This window comes from Bombus huntii, chromosome 3 (assembly GCF_024542735.1).
Source record: "Bombus huntii isolate Logan2020A chromosome 3, iyBomHunt1.1, whole genome shotgun sequence".
Taxonomy (NCBI): domain Eukaryota; kingdom Metazoa; phylum Arthropoda; class Insecta; order Hymenoptera; family Apidae; genus Bombus; species Bombus huntii.
Window position 1 is genome coordinate 12,036,844 of NC_066240.1, and position 21,807 is coordinate 12,058,650.

Here is a 21,807-nt window from a genome sequence, read left to right on the forward strand (position 1 = left end):
TTATAATAATATAAATAGGCAGCCTAACCTGCAAAGTGAAGCAAGCAGTGAATATTTGAAATTAAACGTACCTTCAATGGAACGTTAAAAGTATACGTCGAAGGAGCGCATAAGTTCTAACTATTATTATTTTTACAAGCGTAAATAAGTAATTGCCTTTTTTATATCATGAAACTATGGATCGGAGTTTTATTGGAATGGGTTAGTATTAATGCCATATAAAAAGAAATTTATAAACAACCAATAACTAATATTTCAATGAGTCATTCCAAATTATATTATAATACGATTATTTAATTAAGATGAACAAATTAAATTTTAGTTTTTGTTACACTATTACAGATATTCATTAATAAATATTTTGATATACAATTAAAATATAATAAAATACTTATTAAATAATAAATATTTTGGTTATATTTATAAAATGTTTGGAAGTGTTTACTTATAAATAATGTAAGTGTAATGTAAATATTTACATTATAATTTATTCTAACAAAAATTCATATTTTTTCAGCTAAATTGTTTAGATATATTAGAAACAAATGTTAAAGACTTGAAAGAATTGGATAATGGGAAGGTTTACAAGAAATTAATAAAATCATTGTAAGTAATTTTTTATATATTTACACTTAAATTTTTAATGAAATATTTAATGAATTTCTTTTTTAATGTAAATAATGTGCATTCATAATATTCATTCTATTAGAATATATTTATTCTTGTCAAACATATTTTGCTTTATAGTTCATGGACTGGTACTAAAGATAGTACAGACACAGAAAATATTATAGTAAAATACTTACAAGGTATGTAAATATGTGATAAGTATTTCCTGTATTATATAATTATTTTATAAGAATATATTATATGCTTTTTATATCTTTTTTACAGATGAATATCCAAAATATAAATTTGATAAAAATTTGGAGGAAATGGAACACATTTATATTGCATCTTTATTTTTATTGCTTGTACCTCAAGAACCATCATTTCATCATCAAATGTGTTTTAATTTGCAACATGAAACGCAACTTAAGATTAAATCATTTCTTGAAATGACTATTCCATATAAGAAAGACATAAACAAAGAAACATTAAAAGAAATAATTGCTAGAATAGAGAATGATGCATCAAAAATACCTGTCACGCCTAAAGGAAAAGCTCTTAAGAACTTTTTTGATTCTCCTGTAACATGGTCTGCTCAAAATCATAAGTTATTGAATGACAGAAATAGGGAATTAAGAATGTTAAAAAGTGAATTAGAAGTAGAGAGATTTGAGAAAATTGATTTACAGGAAGATATACGAATTCAACAAAACAAAATACAAAGTCTACAGAAGAAATTACAGGAAAAGACTGCAGAAATAAAAGTTTTAAGAGAAGAAAAAATGAAACCGACTACTCCACAATCTTGTGAAAAGAATAAGGGCACAATAGATTATGAACAATATTACAGGAAGGAAATAGATCATTTAGAAGATCAGCTATTGCAGAAGCAATGTAACATAGATAAACTTGAAGCAGATGCTGACACATTGACAAAAAAGTTAACATCTATACAAATGCAATATATATATTTTAGAGACAAAGTAGAAAATTGTGAAAAGTCTTTAGAAAACATGCAGATTCAGGGAGAAATTAAGGATAGGGAACTAGTAAATTTAAAAAAGACCAATGAAGAGTTGCGTACTCATTTAAAAGAACTTAGAAAAACAACAATTGAAGAACAAAGTTTTGAAATTGATGATATAGTACCCTTAAATTCATCTTCAGCATCTTTAAATACCAGTGAAGTTTTAAGTTCTGTAATTGATATTCAATTACAAGAAGCGAAAGAAGAATCTGCTTTACTAAAGACACAACTTGATGTTGTAAATGAAAAACTGAAATCTGCAAATCAAGAGTATGAAAGTACAACACAACTTTTAAAGAAAGAGAGGCAAATATTACAAAGTACGGAAACTAAATTAAATGTAATCATAAGTGAATCGACTAAACAAATTGAAACCTTACAACAAGAGAAAGAATCTCTAATAAAACAAAATAAAAATTTGGAAATGTTATATACTTCTCAAAAAGAAACTTTGTCAGTCGTTGAAAAATCCAAAGGTGTATTAATTACTGAAAAGAATTCTCTGTTAGGAAAAATTAAAGATTTGGAAGAATCTTTAAACAAAGAAAATATAAATAATGTTAAATTAAACACTGAGCTTACTGAAGTTAAAGCACAAATATCTGAAAATCTTAAATATATTCAAGATATCAAAGATCAAAATAGTTCATATAAAACTTCTGTTGATCTATATAACACAAATTTGAAAGAGATTATATTACATAATTTAGAAACTGATTGTGTAGAAGATAAATTAGACAACAAAACAACTACAGAACTAATAGAATGTTTACGAATAATATTGTATAATTTTAATCAGAAGTATACTTTGAAGCAACTAGAATTGGAATCATTAAGTAATAACATGAATGAAGCTAAATTAAAACTTGAAAATTTTCAATTACAAATATCTAAATTAGAACAAAAGGATGAACAGAATACTACAGAGATATCAAAATTAAGAAAAACTGTTGCAGAAAGTACAACCAAAATTAACGAGCTTACTAATGTTACAGAAAAATATTCTGAAGAAATTTCGTATTTAAAACAAATTGAACTCCAAAAACAAACTTTAGAAAAAGTCATATATGTATATGAAGAAAAAGTAAATAAAAAAGATGCACTCTTACAAGCTTCTTCTATGTATATAGAAACATTAAAGAAAAATATTCGAACTTTTGAATCAGAATTTTATTTAATGAAAAAAGATATATTAAATCAGATAAATGAGTATAAAAAATATAATGAAAAAACTACTAAGGGTATTTTAAATGCTTATAAAATATTATATACTAATTACACGAAAGAACAGCTTGCCATGTACCAACTGAAAGATGAACTTACAGATAATAAAAAGAAATTAGAAGATAGTATAAGTTTTAATGTTATGTTAGAAAATGATTTAATAAAAAATAAGGAAATAACAAATCATTTGGAGACAGAATTAATTTGTACTAAACAAAAATTAACAGAGTTTACACAAAAATTGGAAAAATTTGAAGAGATACAAGAAGTATTTCAGAAACAACATAAAGATCTTAAATCTGAGAATAACAAAATTCTACTGGATTTAAATAATGTAAATGATAAATTTGAAAAATCTCAACAAGAAGTATGTAATATGTTAGATGAATTCAAATTTAAAGACAAAAAAATAGAAAATCTAACTGATGAAATTACTTCCTTAAAGTTAGAAAAAGATCATATAATGCATTTACAAACAGAAGGAGAAATTAAGATGAAAAATTTTATAAAAGAACTGGAAACAAAATTATTGGAAAAACAATGTCACTTAGATAAACTAAATATAGAAGTAAAATTAAAACAGGAAACATTGGAACTTGTGGAAAATAAATTTGAAAAATTATCAAAAGAAACAATTGCTTCTGAAGTTAAACTGAAAGAAGTAATTATAAATCTACAGGAAGTAAGAACGAATCAAGATGCAGTTTTAAAAACTCAAGAGAAAGCTTTAAAGGAAAAATGTTTACAATTAGAAGAATTACAAAAAGAATTCAATGAATCCAAAAGAGTACTTTGTAAACAACTTGAAGACCAAAAATTATTATGTCAAAATTTGCAAAGTACAAATTTTAAATTACAAACAGAGTCTTATAAACAAAACAAAATTATAGAAGAATTGCAACAAATATTAAAGAAAGAAAAGGACGAACTTAATAAAAATAGGGAATATTGTAAAATTGAAGATGCAAAAAGATTAGAAGTTATACAAATTTGTGAAGAATTACAACATTCAGCAAATGGCTTAAAATTTACAATTGCAGAAGTTACTAAGAATGAAAATTCTTATATTAATACTACAGATAATGTACAAGACATAAATAATGATGATACAAATAAAAATATTTTAAGAACTTTAAAGGAGTCCATTAATGAAATACAGGTATCACGTGAATTAATTTTACAACTTTCAAATGAAAATACAAACTTAAATAAAACTCTAAAAAATCAAACAGTAATGGTAGATAACTATATTACAAAATGTGAAGAAATAAAATTATTGGAAATTAAGATACAAGAACTAAATAATTTACAAGAAGACCATATAAAACGAATAAATACTTTCATCAAATATAAGGAATCATTAAAAGATTATTTAAATAACATTATAAAGTCAAGAGAAAATTTAGATACATCTTTAAATACATTAAAACAAAAATGGGACAATTTATTAACAAGTTCCTATAGTGTTCTCATGATAGATAAATCTGTGTGTGATGAATTAAAGCATATACAAAGCAAACAAACATATTTAGAAAATACATTACTTAAGTATCATATTCATCATTTTCAAAATATAAAACCCTTACAGAATATCTTATGGGACCAATTTTTATGGTTTGAACAGAAAATAAAAGATATTTCCTTGAAAGAAGAGAGTGAACAGATATTAGATATTTCTTCAGACATCTTTTTTGACCAGAAAACAATTATTGAAGCAGAATTAGATAAAAATAAAATATTACAAGAAAACATTACTCAATTGCAAAATGAAATAGATGATTTTTCAAAATTGGTTATTTCTTTTGAAAATGATTTTAAATGTGATGAAACAAAATTCCAATCTGAGTCAGAGAAAAAGTTACAATTCCAAATTAATGAACTGACAGAAGCTAAGAATAACTTAGAAAGTAAATTAAACTGTGCACACACAAACAATGTAAGATTAAAAGGTGATATTGGTGAACTTAGTATTAAGGTGCAAGAAATGGAAACATCATTAAAAGAGATAGAAAACTTAAAGAAAGAAGCAACACAATTAAAAGAGCAGAATTTAAAACTGCAAGAAGAAAGGAATGAGTTAAGCAAACGATCAAAGAAAGAAGATATTGATATTCAACTAAAAGATATTCATGATAAATATAAAGTTAAAATAGATGAAATTAAACAAAACATGGTAGGTATATTAATATTTGTACATATTGCACTTCTCGTAACTTACTTATTTTTGTATCAAATATTACAGAAAATGCTATATAATGAACAAATAACGAAGCTAAATAGAGAACAAGAACAATGTGTACAAGAAAAATTAGAGTCATTACAAAGAAAAATGGAACTACAATGTCGTAAACAGGCAGATGAATTAAGTAAATATAAGGCACATGTTGCTAACTTAAGTTCACAGCTTTGGAATGTTGGAGAGAGACTGTTAAGTGAAAAACAAGAAAAGGAAAAATTGCAGAAGGAATTAATTGAATTAAAAACTAAATATCAAAATTTAGATCAAAATATAGTTTCTTTAATGGAACATAAAAATCCTAAGTAAGACTGATTTTATAATAATGAATAATGATTAAAAATTACTTCATCCTTTTAGATATTTGCAGATCTATCTATTTTTAGATATCCTAGCAGATATTGTTCAAATCTTTTCTTTTTCAGATGTGAGAAAAAATACTTATTAGGAGAAACTAAAGAAGATGTTTTACATAAAATTTCAGTAATACAAGAAAGAACAACATACGAAAAAAGATGTAGTATTAAGAGTATACAAACAATGGGCAATGCATTTAATGCAGAGGATGAAGAAGGAGAAGTACTTGATAATATTTATTTAGGTAAATTAAAAATAATTTATTAAATAAAACTAATTCCAAATAATTTAAACCATTAATTATATAAATTCAAATTATTAGCTGACATGAAAGATGGTAATTCTTCGCAAATCATTGATGCAGATAGATTATCTATTTTGAAAAAAAGAAATGCTCTTTGCAAACCTCATTTAAAGTCATCTTATCCTGTTGAAATGCAATTTCATTCTCTACCATTTACAGAAGAAGAGATTAAAGTAAGCATATATATGTATCATATATAATATATTTATATTTATATAACTGCAATTCTGAATTCATTGCTATATTAATTTTACTTGTATATATATATATATATATATATATATATATATATATATATATATATATATATATATATAAAGATGTATATATTTTATTGTTTTTAATTCAATCATAGGCAGGTTCAGTTCCAGATGATATATTTAATGATAGTTTGAGTCAAAGTTTGCTTCCTGAACAAAAAGCTAAGAAAAAGGATAGAACTCAGGTATGTACCTAAGATAATTTTACAAACAAATAATGAATTTTTAGGGCATAACATTATTTTTAGAACTCCCGTTATTCGCGTCACATTATAACATTTTAATATTTATTTTGCAGACATCATATAAAAAGCCTGGGCCTCCAACTCCTAGTAAAAACGGAGGAAGATTATCAATACAGGTAAGTGTAATGAGTGATACTAGTATATTTGTATATCAATATATTTATATCATTTGACCTGAAGATTTATTTCTAACATATACTTAAAAATTGAAGGGTAATGAATTAAGAAGCCCAAATTCAAGAATATTAAGGGAAAGAAACGGCAAAGAGAGGGCAACGACTACACCACGAACACTGAGAAGTTTATTCCTTCCACGAGGTCAAGACGAGGTAAGTTATTCATATCGTTTAAAAATAATTTATTACTTTCATACTTCTTGTTTCTTACATTTAATAACATAATAAATAAAAAATTTTTACATAGATTATGTAAATATTAAATTACATTTTTTATAGAAAGTTATTGTTACACCAAGAGGTCGTAGAAGAAGTAGCATATTCCGAAAATATCGTAACGCAAATGATAGATGAGAGTACGTACGTACGTAATATAAAATGTTTAATAATAATTATTATTATAATTGTAAAAAAGAAATGTATTTTCATTAAGGCTCTCACATCTAATTATATAATAGTTGTATAATATATATATATGTAACAAATATAATATAATATAATAATACAAATTAGAATAGAATACAACAGCAGACAAATCGAAAAAGCAAATGGTATACAAAAAAATATTTATATTCATATGTTATTTGGACAGTCATTAAATAATTTTTTAATAACAATAACGTTCAAAAGTTTTATGCATAGAAGAATACCACCATTATAAAATGTACTACTGTTATGTCTAGTAAATTCTAAAGAAAATATATGGCTTTAAATAATGAAAATAATATCTTAAGAAAATGACATTAAAAATGCAATAGTCTCAAAACGTAAAATGGAACGTAATAATTGAATGTGAATTAACGTCGATTGAACAAGTTTTTATTTTTAACGTTTAAAACTTATTCAGTACGACATGTATATTATAAAGTATCACAAATCATTTCCTCTTAGTTTTATCTTGAATGGATATATTCTTTTTTATTGTACTTCATTATTCGGAATCGGATTCCTATAACAGAAAAGCATTTTATTACTTTGTGCTGATATAAACTATATTTATTTCGATACTATATTCAACTGTTTGCCTGTAAATGTTTTATCATTGAATAAGGACGAAATTGTGACACAATATCTGCATGCAATGTGTGTGCACAATCTTTCTATTAATGTAAATATTGTAGATATATTTAAATTTTATTTCATGTAAATACATTTACACACATATCAAGGGTTTTAAGTGTTTTAGAAAAATGTTATAGAGCTACATCTTTAGCACTATATCGCGCTTCTTTATATTATTGTATTATATACATAAAATTTAATCTTCTTACTCTAGATAGGTGAGTCAAATCGCAATATTAAGCTAACAACCATCACAGTTTTAGACAATTGCAGACAAGGAATGGAATTAAAACTTTAAGTTAATGTAGTTTTTAAATTATGATATTCTTTGACTCCATATTATGTAATTATACGTTATTAAAAAAATTAATTTATCAAAGTTTTGAAGTTAATAAGCTTTAAATTTCAGTGATGACCACGTAGGTGAAGATTGATTAAATAATGTTTAAATATTTAACGTATAACATTATGAATGAAAGATTATTATAACTTACCATATATTGCCCTTCTACATAACGACCAGAATTTCTAGAAGTTCTTCTTAATTCTCTTGGTTCTATATTATCTTGACTTCTTCGTCTAAGAAAATATTTTCGTTACAAATAGTTCTAACTTGAAAAAATACTTGGATTTATCAAACTTAAGGATTCATTACTTACGACCTCGATTGAATTTGTAATGTCTTAAGTTTATTATCTATGTCTTGAGAAGGACTGGTCGATGCATCTTCAATAATTGCTGATGGAGATGTCTGCATCTGTGTAGCTTCGTTGGTTTCATAAATTCCAGTTGCCCTAGATCCACGAGTTATTGATACTTTATTAACGGCTAATCTGCAATAAAGATTTAAACTAATAATACTACAAAAAAAGCAGATATTCAAATTTATTTTATAAAATTAATTTTTTTAATTAAACAGAAGAAATTTATATTTTTATTTGAATATATATATTTTGCAAACTTATTTCTTTCAACAAATACGTAAATCTAAATTTGATCTACTTTTGTAACTATGGACAAAAAAATGTGTGAATTTACTCACTGATGTTTCCTTGCACCACGTTTCTTCTTGTGTTTACTGAAAGAAAAAGCTTTTATTGATGGAAATATATTAGAATTAATATTATAAATAAAGGGACAAAAATTTATGTTAAATAACTCTGAAGTTTCACATACATTTCCCATATAATACGAACATATGCATATATTATAAAATTTCGCATCGCGTACATACATATTAATGTGTCTGGTCATTACATTCGAAAAATGATAAATTACTCGAATAAAGTACACAGAATTAACCCAAGTATTAACAAACCAAATACCTAAAAACATTTCTATAATATTGCGGTGATAATAGAGAACGGCGTGTTAAAAAATGTAAAATATAGAAATCCGATATTAAGCAGGAAATGTGAAACGATGGGTTAATTCTGTCACATTTCCTGCAAATTTTAATGAGGAAAAAGCTTTACAAAGTATAATATTACTTATTCGCTATGGATCTAAAATTTTGATAGTAGGATTTGGGAACTCATAGGAGAAGAGGGTTTTATTTTAATTAATATCACATGTTCATTATATCTATCACCAATTTGTATATTATCAATATATAAACAGAATACAAGATATTTTAAACTTACTTGGTTTTAAGTTCTTAGGTTCAATAGAACACACATCGTTCTCTATGTACTTTTTTGTCAGGTGTTCCAAAAATATTATCATTTCATAATATCATTGTTCATTTTTTTATCTTATTTTCCTTACACTAGTTTATAGAAGATGAGTTCTTTAGTAGCCAAATTAGGCACTAAGAATAACAGATTTCATCAATTCCTCACATAACATTTGCTCTTTACATTATTTAGGTATGTGTTTGATACTTAATTTGATATTTTGACAATATTACATATAATTCCTTACACTAGTTTGAAAGTTGATTTTAAAACAGGCACCAAGAATAATAGACCTCATTAATTCCTTATACAATTTTTGCCCCTTATATGATTATAATATATTATAGATTTTGCTAAAAACTAAGTCTTAGCTTGAATAACGATCAGGTAGCCTGCAACAAGCGATTCATAAAAGATTACTACTCATGCAAACACAACAGATTTATAATTTACATAAAGACGCCAATGGCAATAAGTATTTATTAGCACAAGCATGCAATTAAATGATAAATATATAAAGGATAGTGTATTAAAAAAAGTTTTATTCCTAAAAATTTTGGGCTATAAAAAAATATTTGTTTAATAATACACATAAAACAAAACTTAAAATATCAATAAGCTTACAATATATTTATTGCATTCAAAATTATATCACATATATTTTTGCATAAAACACTTTTAAATTAATAAAATTATTTTACAATTTTTTATATTTTACGTTTTTAGAATATCTTTTGCACTTTTAATTCTTAATAGTAATATCTTATTGTACATTTCAATAAAGCATACTATAAAGCAAAATAAATATTAAGTATAATGAGAGAAGAGTATTTATATTAGTAATTAAACTACGCACAAATTTACGCATAGTACGATTTTGGCATTCATTAACACGAGAATGCAACACTAATAATACTGAAAAGAAATGTGCACATTATACACATGTGCATTAATATCTACATAAGCGTGTAAATCTAATAGCTAATTTTGCAATATTTTCTAGAACTAAATACTTGTCATTCATAGCATAACTTGTATTTTAAAAGCAATAAAGCGTGTGTTGCGTATAAGTATACATAGATTTAAATTATAGATTGATTTTATTATGAATTTTTATCGAAAAAAATATTCTACTTCTATAATTATTTTAGTAAATAAAATATAAAAAATATGTTATTCTTTACTAGCTTCATATGAACACCTAACTTACCCGGAAAACTCATGATCAGAACCTTCTTCAGGCTCATCTGCTTCTTCTTCTTCTGCAAACATTTTATATAAATTGTTACAAGTATCGTTAAAAGCTAAAATATTTATTAATATTTCTAATATAGATTATTAAAAATTTCAATTAAGACATAATATATTGATTAACATACCAGCTAAATGATCCTTCTTACGTCTTGTATATGCGCGCTTACTTGTTACTGGAACTTGATCTGTTTCGCCATGTAATAAGCTGTTCCTGTACAAAAGTAAAGGTTGCCAATCCTCTCCCCGTGAGGATGGCATTCCAGCTTGTAATCTTCTGTCAAGGAAATTTAATCTGTGACACAAATGCATATAAAATTAACTAATTAAATAAATATATAATATATACATATGTTATATTATAATTAAATATTAATTAAGATAACAAATTCGTTAAGAAAGAAATATATAAATAAAAAGTTTTGAATAAAGATTATACCTACACGACTCGTTTATCTTGTTTAAGAAGCTTATTCGTAAATTCAGATAAGATTTCAAGAAAGGATAAATTAGGTGGTGGCCCTGTAGGATCTTGTTCGATACCATCTGGTGGTGTAATTGCAAAAAGAACACCTGCTCGATGTAAAGCAGTAATTGCTTCACGATTTTTTACTGCATCTAAGCCAAATGACAAAGCAAATCGTTTTGCGAGTTCCTGAAGATATTAATACATATCTTTATTTCAAAACAGATTTTCTATATATTTTTTGAATTGTAAAATATTGATATATATATGTAAACAAACCTTAATTGCAGTAAATTCCTCACTGTTTCTATTAACTTTGCCTTTCTCTGTTACTATTTCATTATACAAAATATTTAAACTATGTTGCATAGTTAAAGCACAATTTGTTTTATTAATGTCCCTAGCTTTCCCTAATGTAGTTTTGATAATATCACCATAGTCATTATAATATTTTACATAATGTTTAAAGACATCAGCCGCTGCTTTTGTAGGTATCATATTATATACAATTAATTTGCAATAACCAGCCAAAAAATTTCTTCTTTTATGTAATTCTTCAATCTTTGAATGTTCATCATGTTCATCTACAATTACAATATTTTATGTCAGAAATTAATCTTTGTGAGACAAAAGATGTGTATATTCAATAAATTAATATAGCATACCATCTTCCTCTTCAAAAAATACGTATTCTTGAATAAATCGATTAAGCATGTTTTGCATTGCTTGATCAGGTTCATATACTAACTGATGCATTAAAGGATTAGAATGTGTTGTTAATTGATTACAAAACACTACTAATAAATCGCATATTGTATTATATGCTTCTTCTCTTAAAATAGGTGGAGTAGGCTGAAACAACATTGACAAATACATACAATCGACATATTAAAAACAGTAAAAAATATGAATAAAGTAATTACCGTAGCGTTTACATCACCACTAACAAAATAACGCATTGAACCCATAAAAGAATGCAAACGCTCTTTTAATTGCCGACATTCATCTTCACCTTGATTTCCAGAATCTGCAGCTTCCATAAGATGATTTTGTCCCCATAAAATAGCAAAAAAGCATGCACTTATGCAATACTTAACTGCCTCATGTGGTAAACATCTGTAATAAGATATTTATATACATATATGAATAAAATTCCCAGCAAATATATAATACAAAATATGTAATGGTACTACTTAGATGGATCTTTGGCATCTTCAATGTCCTTATATAAAGAATCCCATATTCCCCACGGATTCATATTGTGACAAGAGTAAAATATGGAAACTTTTTTTAAAGATTGTACAACATTGAAAATTTCATCTTCATCTGGATCTTCATTCCCTTCTATTAAATTTCTATATTCATCAATAGCTTCTTTATATTTATTTACAATGGAATCGATTAACGTTGAGCGTGCTACATCACACCTGAATTGAAACATCAAGTAATAAATATTCTCTCATAAAAACTTCAATATATACCGCCATAAAATTTTACCTGGTAAAAATAGCATGTCCTTCTATACACATATGTTCTAATGTTTTTGCAGCCGTATCTAAAACTTCGGTGTCATGCATTTTTTCCACAATTGTATGAATTTTATTCAACAACGAATCCAAATTTTGCTCTTGTCGAGATTTTGTATAGATATCCAAATCAAAATATTGAGGAATAGCAAGTAAATTTGCGAGTTTTTCCGGATCTGCCCTGTATTTATCAAGCAAAAGCGGTAGTGTTTGTATAAAATGTTCCGTTAACCGTTGTTTATCATCATGAACTTGTTTCATTTCTTTTGCTGATAAAATTTTTCTAGTTGGTCCCCGACCAACTGGAGCTTCACCTATTTTGAAAATTACAGGAGGTTTATATTTGTCATACAATTCCATAAAAATACAAGAACACAAAAACTTACCTGTAGCAGCTTGTTTTATACAACAAACCATTAATTCAATCAAAGATGTCTCTTTCTGGTTATCTAAAGCTTCTTCTTCAGGTCCAGCCTCTTCTAATAGTAAATCTGTCATACATTCCCAATCTTTCATCATTTGATTCGTTTCAATTAAAGAATCTACTAAATATGCTCCATGTTCATGAAGTTCGGATTCAATAAAAAATAATACGAGATCTCGAATAAGTGGAGTATTCGGTAAACGCTTCTTTCCACGTTTAGTTTTAACGCCAGCTACTGCTTCATCATCAGGGCGAAATAGACGTTCGTTTAAGAATTCACCGGCTGCTTGTGCAACAGCACGATGGGAGGAATAGACAAGTTCATATACATGTTCACAATCTTTATCAGTAAGAATTTCTCTATGATGTTTTAAAATAGAAATGACAAGTTTAACAGCTTGTACTGCTACATCATACTCTTTATCTAATGTCATTGCAACAATTCTATCTTTAAATTTACTTGTAAAAAGTTCGAGTTTAGTTTTTAATTCTTCTGATGCATATAATGGTTGCAATGCTTGGAGACATTTTAATCGAACTTCACCAACTTTATCATGCAACGTCCAACCTAGAAAATTATAACAAATTTACTTATATTATAAAATGAATATAAGTCCATCATATTAATGTTATACGTTAATATATATTACCTATGTATTTTAAATAAGAATCATCTAAAAAATTTTGATGAAATTTTTTCATCCATACTCCTATTTCTGCCATACAAATGGCGCGAATTTCTGGCAAAGTATCTCTATAGCGATGTACAAATACAGATTTGAACATATATGTAAGCATATTTTTTATCTCATCCATATTTTCTTCAAGTTCTTTTCGTTTGGCCATTAATGATTCTAATCTATCTGCAGCTCTCTTTTCTCTAGCTTTCTGCCTTTCAGCTTCATACTGTCGTTGTGTATTATCCAAATTTATTGATACAGTTAGAGCTACATCTACTAATGCTGTCATGAGTTTCATAGCTATGAAGAATAGCACAACATATTATTAATTTAGTTAATTGATTAATATAAATATAATTTCTTTTATATTTAAATATAAATGTAGCTATATAAGTATGAACATGTATAAAAATATATCTTACCAGCAAGAGTAGCAGTATGCCTAAAAGCTCTTACTTGTGAATCAGAAAGACCAGTTAATAACGAAATTACATTATCCATTAAAAACTGATCATAAATGATTGAATACTGACATTGCCTAACTAAAATTTGGACAAATTCACAGAAATTTGCACGAAATTTTTTCCACTGTTGACCAGTCATTATCAATGGATATTCTCCACTTTCCTATTTTGCAAATTATTATGAATTATATGAGAAAACTATTTATTTATAAAAAATAGATATTAACATACCTCATCAAATTCTTCAGTCATTTTACGAATTATTGCCACATGCTCCATTGTTGCTTGCATCTCAGAAGTAATACGTCCTTTACATCCACTTGCATTAATAAAAAATTGCATTAACATAAGAAGAGCATTTTCTCTATTACTTTTGTATTTTTCTATCCAATCATCAACAATAGTCTACAAAAAAGGTATACGTGTATATATGTATATATAAATATATATATATACATAAAAATATCTATCCACGAATTTATTATTTATTATAATTCAAATACTTTTAACAAACTTTTCTTTGAACATGACAGTCAACATACAGTTAATGAAGACCGATTGTTTCTAATGACATAATAGAGACTAGCTTCATCTTCCAAACTATGTGAATGATGTGTTCGCTTCCCTCTTCCACGTCCACTACCTCCTCTTCCTCTACCACTAGTAGTTGGAATGTAATCCGTATCTATCTCTTTATACTTTGGTTGCTGTATAGGTCCTCCTGCAGAAGAATCATTATTTAGAAATAGATAACAAAGAAATATCATTTTGAGTCATACCACGTAATCTTGCACGTGTATTCCTCGTAATTCTCATATTAGTTGGAGTTGCTGGTGTCATAGGTTGTTCAAATTGGGATTGGTTCTCAAAATTTGTCTGTTCCTGATATTGTGGTTGTGATGTACTTGGAGAACTATAGCTTTCGGATGGATAATGTTCAGGGCTAAACAAACAATACATTATAATATACTGTAAATATCTTACATATATATTTTTTTACTAGAAGCATATATATTTAATATTTAAATAATATAACTTACAATTTTTGAATTGAAGTAAACATATTATATAAATTATATTATGATATATAAATTAATGAAGATATTTATATAAAAATGTATTTAAACGTATTTACGTTGGATTATGCATGGATCATGTATTTAAGTTGATTTGCTATTTTCACGTTCCGGGATATGTGTGTCTCACTGATTGTTTGGCACTCTCACCGCTAGGTGTCTATCATTTTCCCGCAAATTCATTTTTATAAAATATAAACTCCAAACTTATGTCCATATCCATTAACCGGTTTGATTCATCTAAACCTAAAAGAGCTCCCATCAAACGTGGAAATTAGGAATGAATTCTTATATTCCTATAGAATAAAATTAAGAACATATTAATAGAATTTGTCAAATAATCCCGCGCATTTTATGAATATAAATAGTTGGTCTTATAATAAACGTAAATATGTACCAATGAACATAATCATTTATCAAATGATATGAACAAATGATATGAACAGACCTTTTTAAATTAATTTTTCAGTATATTTATACTCATAAATCTAAATTTCAAATTGAATCCTTATAAAAAACATCCGTATAAAGAATAAATTTTAAAAAATAGATAAACTATCTAATTTTTATTAGTGCCTATGTAATTGTCTATCTAGTAAACTATCTAATATTATTAGCAGGAAGATATTAAAAATACCTTTGATATTTCTATTAATAATTTATATTTGAAATAATATAATTATAATGTTTTCTACACATATTATGAGAAATTTTATTTTCTGTAATAAATATTGGCATTAGTACTTGCAAGATGTTATCTTAGAGTAACATTTCAATAAGTAAAGAATGAATATATAAAAATTGACCCTCTTTATTTTAATTCAAATTACAAATATGTTCTACGCAAAAACTGACATTGGACCAGTGCCACTGGCAGAAGAGAATCTATTATCACTAGTGAAATAATCCATGGTTAACGGTCTTTGTGTGGGGGATAGGAGGCGTGACTGGAGATAAAGTTATCAAATCACGGCAGAGATCCGTCACAAAATATAAACGAATTTTGAAATAGCACTTCGTTAAGTTTCAACTCTCGAACGTAAGCACTTTCTCTGTGATTTGTCAAAAAATACAATGGATACATATGAAAGTGTATTACTTGTGAAATCTGAAGTCTTTGTATTTAAAATACCGCCAAGGTCAACGAATAGGGGTTATCGGTACGATTGATTCTTTTTGACAGTATTTTCCTCAAAAATATTTCATTTTATAAAACGACAATGTATGCAAAGATATATTTAAATATGATATTTTGTTCACTGCCATTTAAAAGATCTCATATTTTCTTGCCATTTTAAATACGTTTTTTCTATTAATTTTAGCTGTGACGTTTAATACGTCAGCAAAAGTTATACCGGAAATCGTTAAAAGTATAATATTAGTACTACATCTGGAATACAATATCATAAAGTTTTATAAGATTTAGACTTGTAAAACTTTTAAAGTTATGGAAATCTAATTCCAAATTTTTATGTTACAAAATGTCTGTGTTAAAGATCTCTTTTTTAAATACTAAATATTTATAACATAAAAAATATGCATCTTTTTTAGTTCAATTAAATGTAAATTTATTTATATTAAAATAATATAAAAAATGTTAATTTTGATGTTGACAAATTAATGAGAGTGAATAAATATTTTATTTTTAAATACATATTATATTTTAGAGCAGCTGACTGGAATCTCCAAGAACCTACATGGACTGGACGTATGCGTCTTGTCTCTCAGGGAGACTCAATTACTATTAAATTGGAAGATAAAGTTACTGGAGAATTATTTGCAAAATGTCCAATTGAACAATATCCAGGAATTGCAGTTGAACCAGTTACAGATTCTTCTCGTTATTTTGTTCTAAGAATTCAAGATGATAATGGAAGATCAGCTTTTATTGGTGTTGGATTTTTGGATAGATCTGATAGTTTTGATTTAAATGTTGCCCTTCAAGATCATTTTAAATGGCTCAGAAATCAAGAACAAATTGAAAAGGAAAAAGATACACCAAAACAAGAATTAGACCTCAGATTTAAAGAAGGAGAAACAATAAAAATAAACATGAAAATCACTGTAAGGATTTTTTTATAGTATTGGATGTTATAAAAATTTAGATATTAAATTATGTAATGAATTTCAAAGTTCTTATATTTATAATATATAGAAGAAGGATGGTAGTGAAGTTACTGCTAAAACAAAACAGCGTGCCAACACAAACTTGGGTTTACCACCTCCACCAGGTGGTGTAAAAATTGCACCACCACCTGCAAAAACTCCAACGTCATCTCCTGCACACAAACCTGCTCAGAATCAAAATCAACCAAGTTCTGAATGGGGAGAATTTGCAAGTGCATCACAGCAATCTCAAACTCAACAACCACCAACAGTAGGAAATGCCAGTTGGGTTCAATTTTAACTTGCAAGGTGTATTAAAATTTAATATAGCAGTGCTGTAGAATCATAGACTATATATGCATATTGTAATTTGTATATTCACTGTGTGCACATGTATATTAATATGCATGTATGTTGCATATAGATATCTTTTAAGGGTAATTATTGACAAAGATGTTTCTATGTACATGGTGAATAGTAAATCAACTACATATATTTTACTATATTATGATATAGTATTTACATATTTTTTAAATTTATATTTTGATTCAATTACAAAATGAATTATATCAAAAGGAGTTTCACTTGAATTAATGAAATATTCTGTTTAAGAATTAACTAAAATTCTTCAATGGAACTTATTTACTGAAATTAGTATGTTTTTATAAAACATTAAGATAGACTAAAAAGTTCACACGGATATTTAATTTCTCTTCTTTTCTTCTTCACAAATGTTAGAAGATGTACATATTATATCTCTGATTTAAACAAATTATATAAAGTGTGTGAAATACTCATATTTTTTATATAAATAGTTAACAAATAAGTTTATTGTCTTGTACAAATTGAAAAGGGAGGTAGTTTGAACTATAAGCAATGTATTAAGTGATTAAAGAATAATAAGAATACGTTTATGATATCAAATATAAAATTTTGCTAATAACAAAGACGTTTATCAGTAGTACAGTATTAAATACAAAATACACTGAAACTATTTCTGGTATTGTCTATTGCATGGATACATTCTTTGTGAAAACCCTTAAAGGAATATGAATTAAATTATAGTATATAGTTTTAATTAATATTAATTTACGGTATTTGTACATAAAGCAGGAATTGTGCAAATGTACGGCCTAATTTTCTAGATTATATTTCGATTTTTTTTCACTAATAATCTACAAAATGATATTTCACATTATTGTGCTATCACGTAGTTGTTATGAAATATGTAAGATCTTTATATTACATACTTTTATTTTTAAAAGTGACACTAAAATTTTATCTCATATTGATGCTATTGATATAAATTTTGTTTGAACATTTTTGTTGGCCAAATATAAATTTAGAAACAATTTGAAGAAATTATATACTAAAGTGAATTATTTTAGAATAAAAGAGAAAATTATTGTTTTACATCTAAAAATATTGTTGTATAAAACTCAGAAAATATTATACTAAATGAACGAGAAGTTAATATATATTCGGAATAATAAAAAATAAATTTATTAGATATTTTTATTTGCAGAAGTAAAAGAACTTCATTGTTTCATGTATATATTAAAAATTATTATTTAAAGATGATATTAAATTATATTTGTAAATTATTCACAGATAAAAAAAAAGTTCGTTAGACCTTGTGAGTAGGTACATAAAATGATTACTTATATATTCTAATATTACTGTATATTGTAAATGATGCTAAGTGATATTGTTAATAATACCTATGTTAATATTTAATGTAACAACAAAAATATTTTATAATTCCGTAAATGACATTCCATTCTTAGTCATGAAAATATTTTAATATTAAATCACGTGCGCATATGTGTGTATATAGTTACACACTTTAAAAAGTTTGCACTCGAATATGTAGTCATTAACGCTATTTTTCTTTTTGTAGTAAATGAAAAATGGTGTTGCTTTTTATTGTATATTTTCATTTATAATTATAATAAATTGCATAATTATTAATATATTAAATAATTATTAAAAATCATATTACAAATAATACTTCGTAGTTAGATAAATGATAATAGTAGCTGAAATTTTCTTCTATCACAAGGTTATTCATTTTTTTTTTAATAATCAACAACGTTTATTACGAGAAACATTAAGTCGTAAACTGCGCATAGCCATAGCGCGACTAAAGTGACGTTGAACTGGACGTTGAAATTGTCCATTAACTAGACTAGAATCTTCATCACACTCTACACTGCTTAAAACTACTAACAGTACTCCAAGTACCTGCAACATAAATGTATTGAAAGTTCTTTCAATATATTATGAATAACAATTATTTATATTTTTTTAACGTAAAATGCACTAATGAAGCAATACAATGATATATTTTTTATCTTACATACCAGACATATTATTATCAGTAATGTATAGATATGTATGCTTGCAGCCGGAATTGATTCTACCTCTCTTAAAGCTTCTGCTGCTTCAGAGAGGTCTGGTTTTAATTCTAAAGCATGTCGTAAATGTACAGCTGCTTCTTGATAATGACCATATGCCTACAAACAAAATAATAAACATTGTAGTGATAAATTATGTCTTGATAATATTTCAAAACAAATTTAAATAATATTGTATTATAAATAATAATCAAATAGAATATATATTTAAATGCACTGTGATTATATGAAACAGATTATATTTCTACAACTTTCAATTACCTTAAATATTTGACCAAGTGTAAGATATTGTTCCCAAGCATTACGATCTGGAGGTTGTAATTCCAAAGAACGTCTTGCTAAATATGTTGCATCATCCAAATATTGTTGAACTAATAATACTCGAGCTAAATTTAACAAAACTTCTGCATTATGTGGTGATACAGCAAGCGCTCTTCGAAAGCATTCAATTGATCTTTGTGCATCACCTTTTATACGCCAAAAATTTCCTATTTGATTGTAAAGTTGGACAGATTTTGGTTTCTACAACAAATTGGATAAAGTGTATATATATATACAGTTTTGCACTAGGTCTCCCTATTTGTTTATTTATAAACAAAGTATTCTGTAATAATCGTACCTCTCTTTTTGCTTTCATTAAGCGTTTCTCTAACAGATCAATGTCAACATCCATAGTCTTGCCACCATTCTTCTTAAACATGAGTGCTACATTAGGTTCTGGAACCAGTGGATGCTTATCTCTATTTGCAACACCAAGCAAGTTGTCATAATAAGTGAAATTGACAGGCTTTCCACAGTCTAGAATTATATCCTCACATTGTTGACCAGAAGAGCACATGACTTGCTCGTTTGACAGTTGAGATGATAGAGGGAAAGATTCAGTAGCATTTGGTGTATCCTTCAACACGTATGACGAGAATCGTCTGCCAAGGGGACCAAAGTTAGGGCTTTTTTAACGCTGAAAGAACAGTAAGCCACACACAAATACTAACTACAGGAAGAAACAGAAAATTGCATCAGGTTATTTATAATAATTATTAGGGACAAAATCTAAAATATAAGAATAATGATAATAATTAAAATATACAAGTATATAAAAAGATTTATATATATAAAAATATGTTTATATAATTTTTTTTAAATCAACTAATTACAGATTCTTATATATTTTATGTATTCATACTTTTTCATACAGTTTAAATATTTAGTTTTGTACTTTTTTGAAAATATGACAGGTGAAACATACACTATAATAATAAATTGGATACTGATAATTATATAAAACATGCAAAACATGCAATGTAATATAGAAAACAATGTCAAATACCAACTACAATGTTTTTGTTAAAATCTCATTGATATTGTTATATGTGTGCTAAACATTGATATAAGTTACATTAAATAAATACAAAAATGGAACAAAAGCTTTTATCCCTGAGGAATATATCCTTTCAGACCTTTAAATATTGTTCAACTAAATAGAATGTTATTATAAAAGTGTGCATCATTCTATTGTAAGAATACTATAGGTATTATGTATACAAAAAAATCATAAAACATCAAATCTTAATATAATTTATTCCGGGTATTTATAAATTCTTGAATTATATATTTGAAAAATACAAGTTCAATATATACATATAATCCAGTTTATTTCAAAAGGTACTAAAAGTATCAATTTGACATTCTGAAACAAGATATATGACATAGCTCTTACCCAAGATGAACCAAACTCCTGTGATTTCTTACCGTTCATGGTTTCCAGAAACAACACTTTTACAATCTTGGCAATAGGGTTGTATCTTTTCGTATTTTTCAGAAATAGCTGTTCTACTCCAACTGTGTCCATTTCCGATACTAATGCTGCTCGCCAGGATATCGAGGATAGGATCATCCTCAACTGTGCTCACGAAGTCTGTTGTTTTGACGACTTTGTCAGCACTGAGCCTCCAAGAGGTTCTTGAGTTCGTTAGTTTCGCTTGCAGTATCAGAAAACAAAAAAGATAACCGACGACACGACCGTCAACCCCAATAACTTGCATTCTCTCACTTCACAAAAACCGATCAAACACGTTTCGGATCTATATAAAATCGTCTGCTTTCACTACGGAAAGATAATTTAGATTTTCATCCAGATGACTCTATTCTTTAGGGATTATTGAACTAATTGCCAACAGTTATTTTCACTACTATAATTTCCCCAGAAATTTTAGATTAGTTT

The 21,807-nt window shown here is 26.5% G+C and overlaps 4 protein-coding genes across 8 annotated transcripts; 2 read left to right on the forward strand and 2 right to left on the reverse strand.

The window, feature by feature from the left end:
• The first annotated feature begins 29 nt into the window (after window positions 1-29).
• On the forward strand, window positions 30-6,866 carry LOC126863592 (interaptin-like). Its single transcript, XM_050613867.1, has 11 exons — window positions 30-201; window positions 518-606; window positions 748-809; window positions 895-5,033; window positions 5,103-5,401; window positions 5,522-5,697; window positions 5,776-5,930; window positions 6,113-6,202; window positions 6,316-6,378; window positions 6,475-6,591; window positions 6,718-6,866. The coding sequence occupies exons 1-11, from the start codon at window positions 169-171 to the stop codon at window positions 6,790-6,792; spliced, it is 5,298 nt and encodes a 1,765-aa protein (XP_050469824.1). The 5' UTR covers window positions 30-168; the 3' UTR covers window positions 6,793-6,866.
• On the reverse strand, window positions 6,606-15,214 carry LOC126863601 (cohesin subunit SA-1). 4 transcript variants are annotated; one of them, XM_050613903.1, is made up of 19 exons: window positions 15,028-15,212; window positions 14,767-14,930; window positions 14,530-14,708; window positions 14,219-14,392; window positions 13,946-14,150; window positions 13,494-13,823; window positions 12,806-13,411; window positions 12,391-12,733; window positions 12,087-12,320; window positions 11,817-12,009; window positions 11,559-11,745; window positions 11,173-11,477; window positions 10,871-11,082; window positions 10,556-10,722; window positions 10,387-10,438; window positions 8,543-8,578; window positions 8,160-8,333; window positions 7,995-8,079; window positions 6,606-7,387 (listed from the first exon to the last, which is right to left on the reverse strand). In XM_050613903.1, exons 1-19 carry the CDS (start codon window positions 15,048-15,050, stop codon window positions 7,370-7,372), a joined length of 3,687 nt encoding a protein of 1,228 aa, XP_050469860.1. In that variant the 5' UTR covers window positions 15,051-15,212; the 3' UTR covers window positions 6,606-7,369. The 4 variants fall into 4 exon arrangements, 3 of the variants coding, with proteins under 3 accessions (XP_050469860.1, XP_050469861.1, XP_050469862.1); XR_007688932.1 differs by lacking the exons at window positions 6,606-7,387; window positions 7,995-8,079 and adding an exon at window positions 9,144-9,568 and having other exon boundaries at window positions 8,217-8,333; window positions 15,028-15,213; XM_050613904.1 differs by lacking the exons at window positions 14,767-14,930; window positions 15,028-15,212 and having other exon boundaries at window positions 14,219-14,306; window positions 14,530-14,676.
• A 719-nt stretch (window positions 15,215-15,933) lies between these two features.
• LOC126863664 (NECAP-like protein CG9132) lies at window positions 15,934-19,140 on the forward strand. 2 transcript variants are annotated; one of them, XM_050614078.1, is made up of 3 exons: window positions 15,934-16,102; window positions 16,731-17,127; window positions 17,219-19,140. In XM_050614078.1, the coding sequence occupies exons 2-3, from the start codon at window positions 16,774-16,776 to the stop codon at window positions 17,468-17,470; spliced, it is 606 nt and encodes a 201-aa protein (XP_050470035.1). In that variant the 5' UTR covers window positions 15,934-16,102; window positions 16,731-16,773; the 3' UTR covers window positions 17,471-19,140. The 2 variants fall into 2 exon arrangements, with proteins under 2 accessions (XP_050470035.1, XP_050470034.1); XM_050614077.1 differs by having other exon boundaries at window positions 15,937-16,223.
• On the reverse strand, window positions 19,086-21,747 carry LOC126863642 (uncharacterized). The gene is made up of 5 exons (XM_050614021.1): window positions 21,336-21,747; window positions 20,206-20,509; window positions 19,848-20,108; window positions 19,533-19,685; window positions 19,086-19,413 (listed from the first exon to the last, which is right to left on the reverse strand). The coding sequence occupies exons 1-5, from the start codon at window positions 21,626-21,628 to the stop codon at window positions 19,255-19,257; spliced, it is 1,170 nt and encodes a 389-aa protein (XP_050469978.1). The 5' UTR covers window positions 21,629-21,747; the 3' UTR covers window positions 19,086-19,254.
• Window positions 21,748-21,807: the final 60 nt, after the last annotated feature.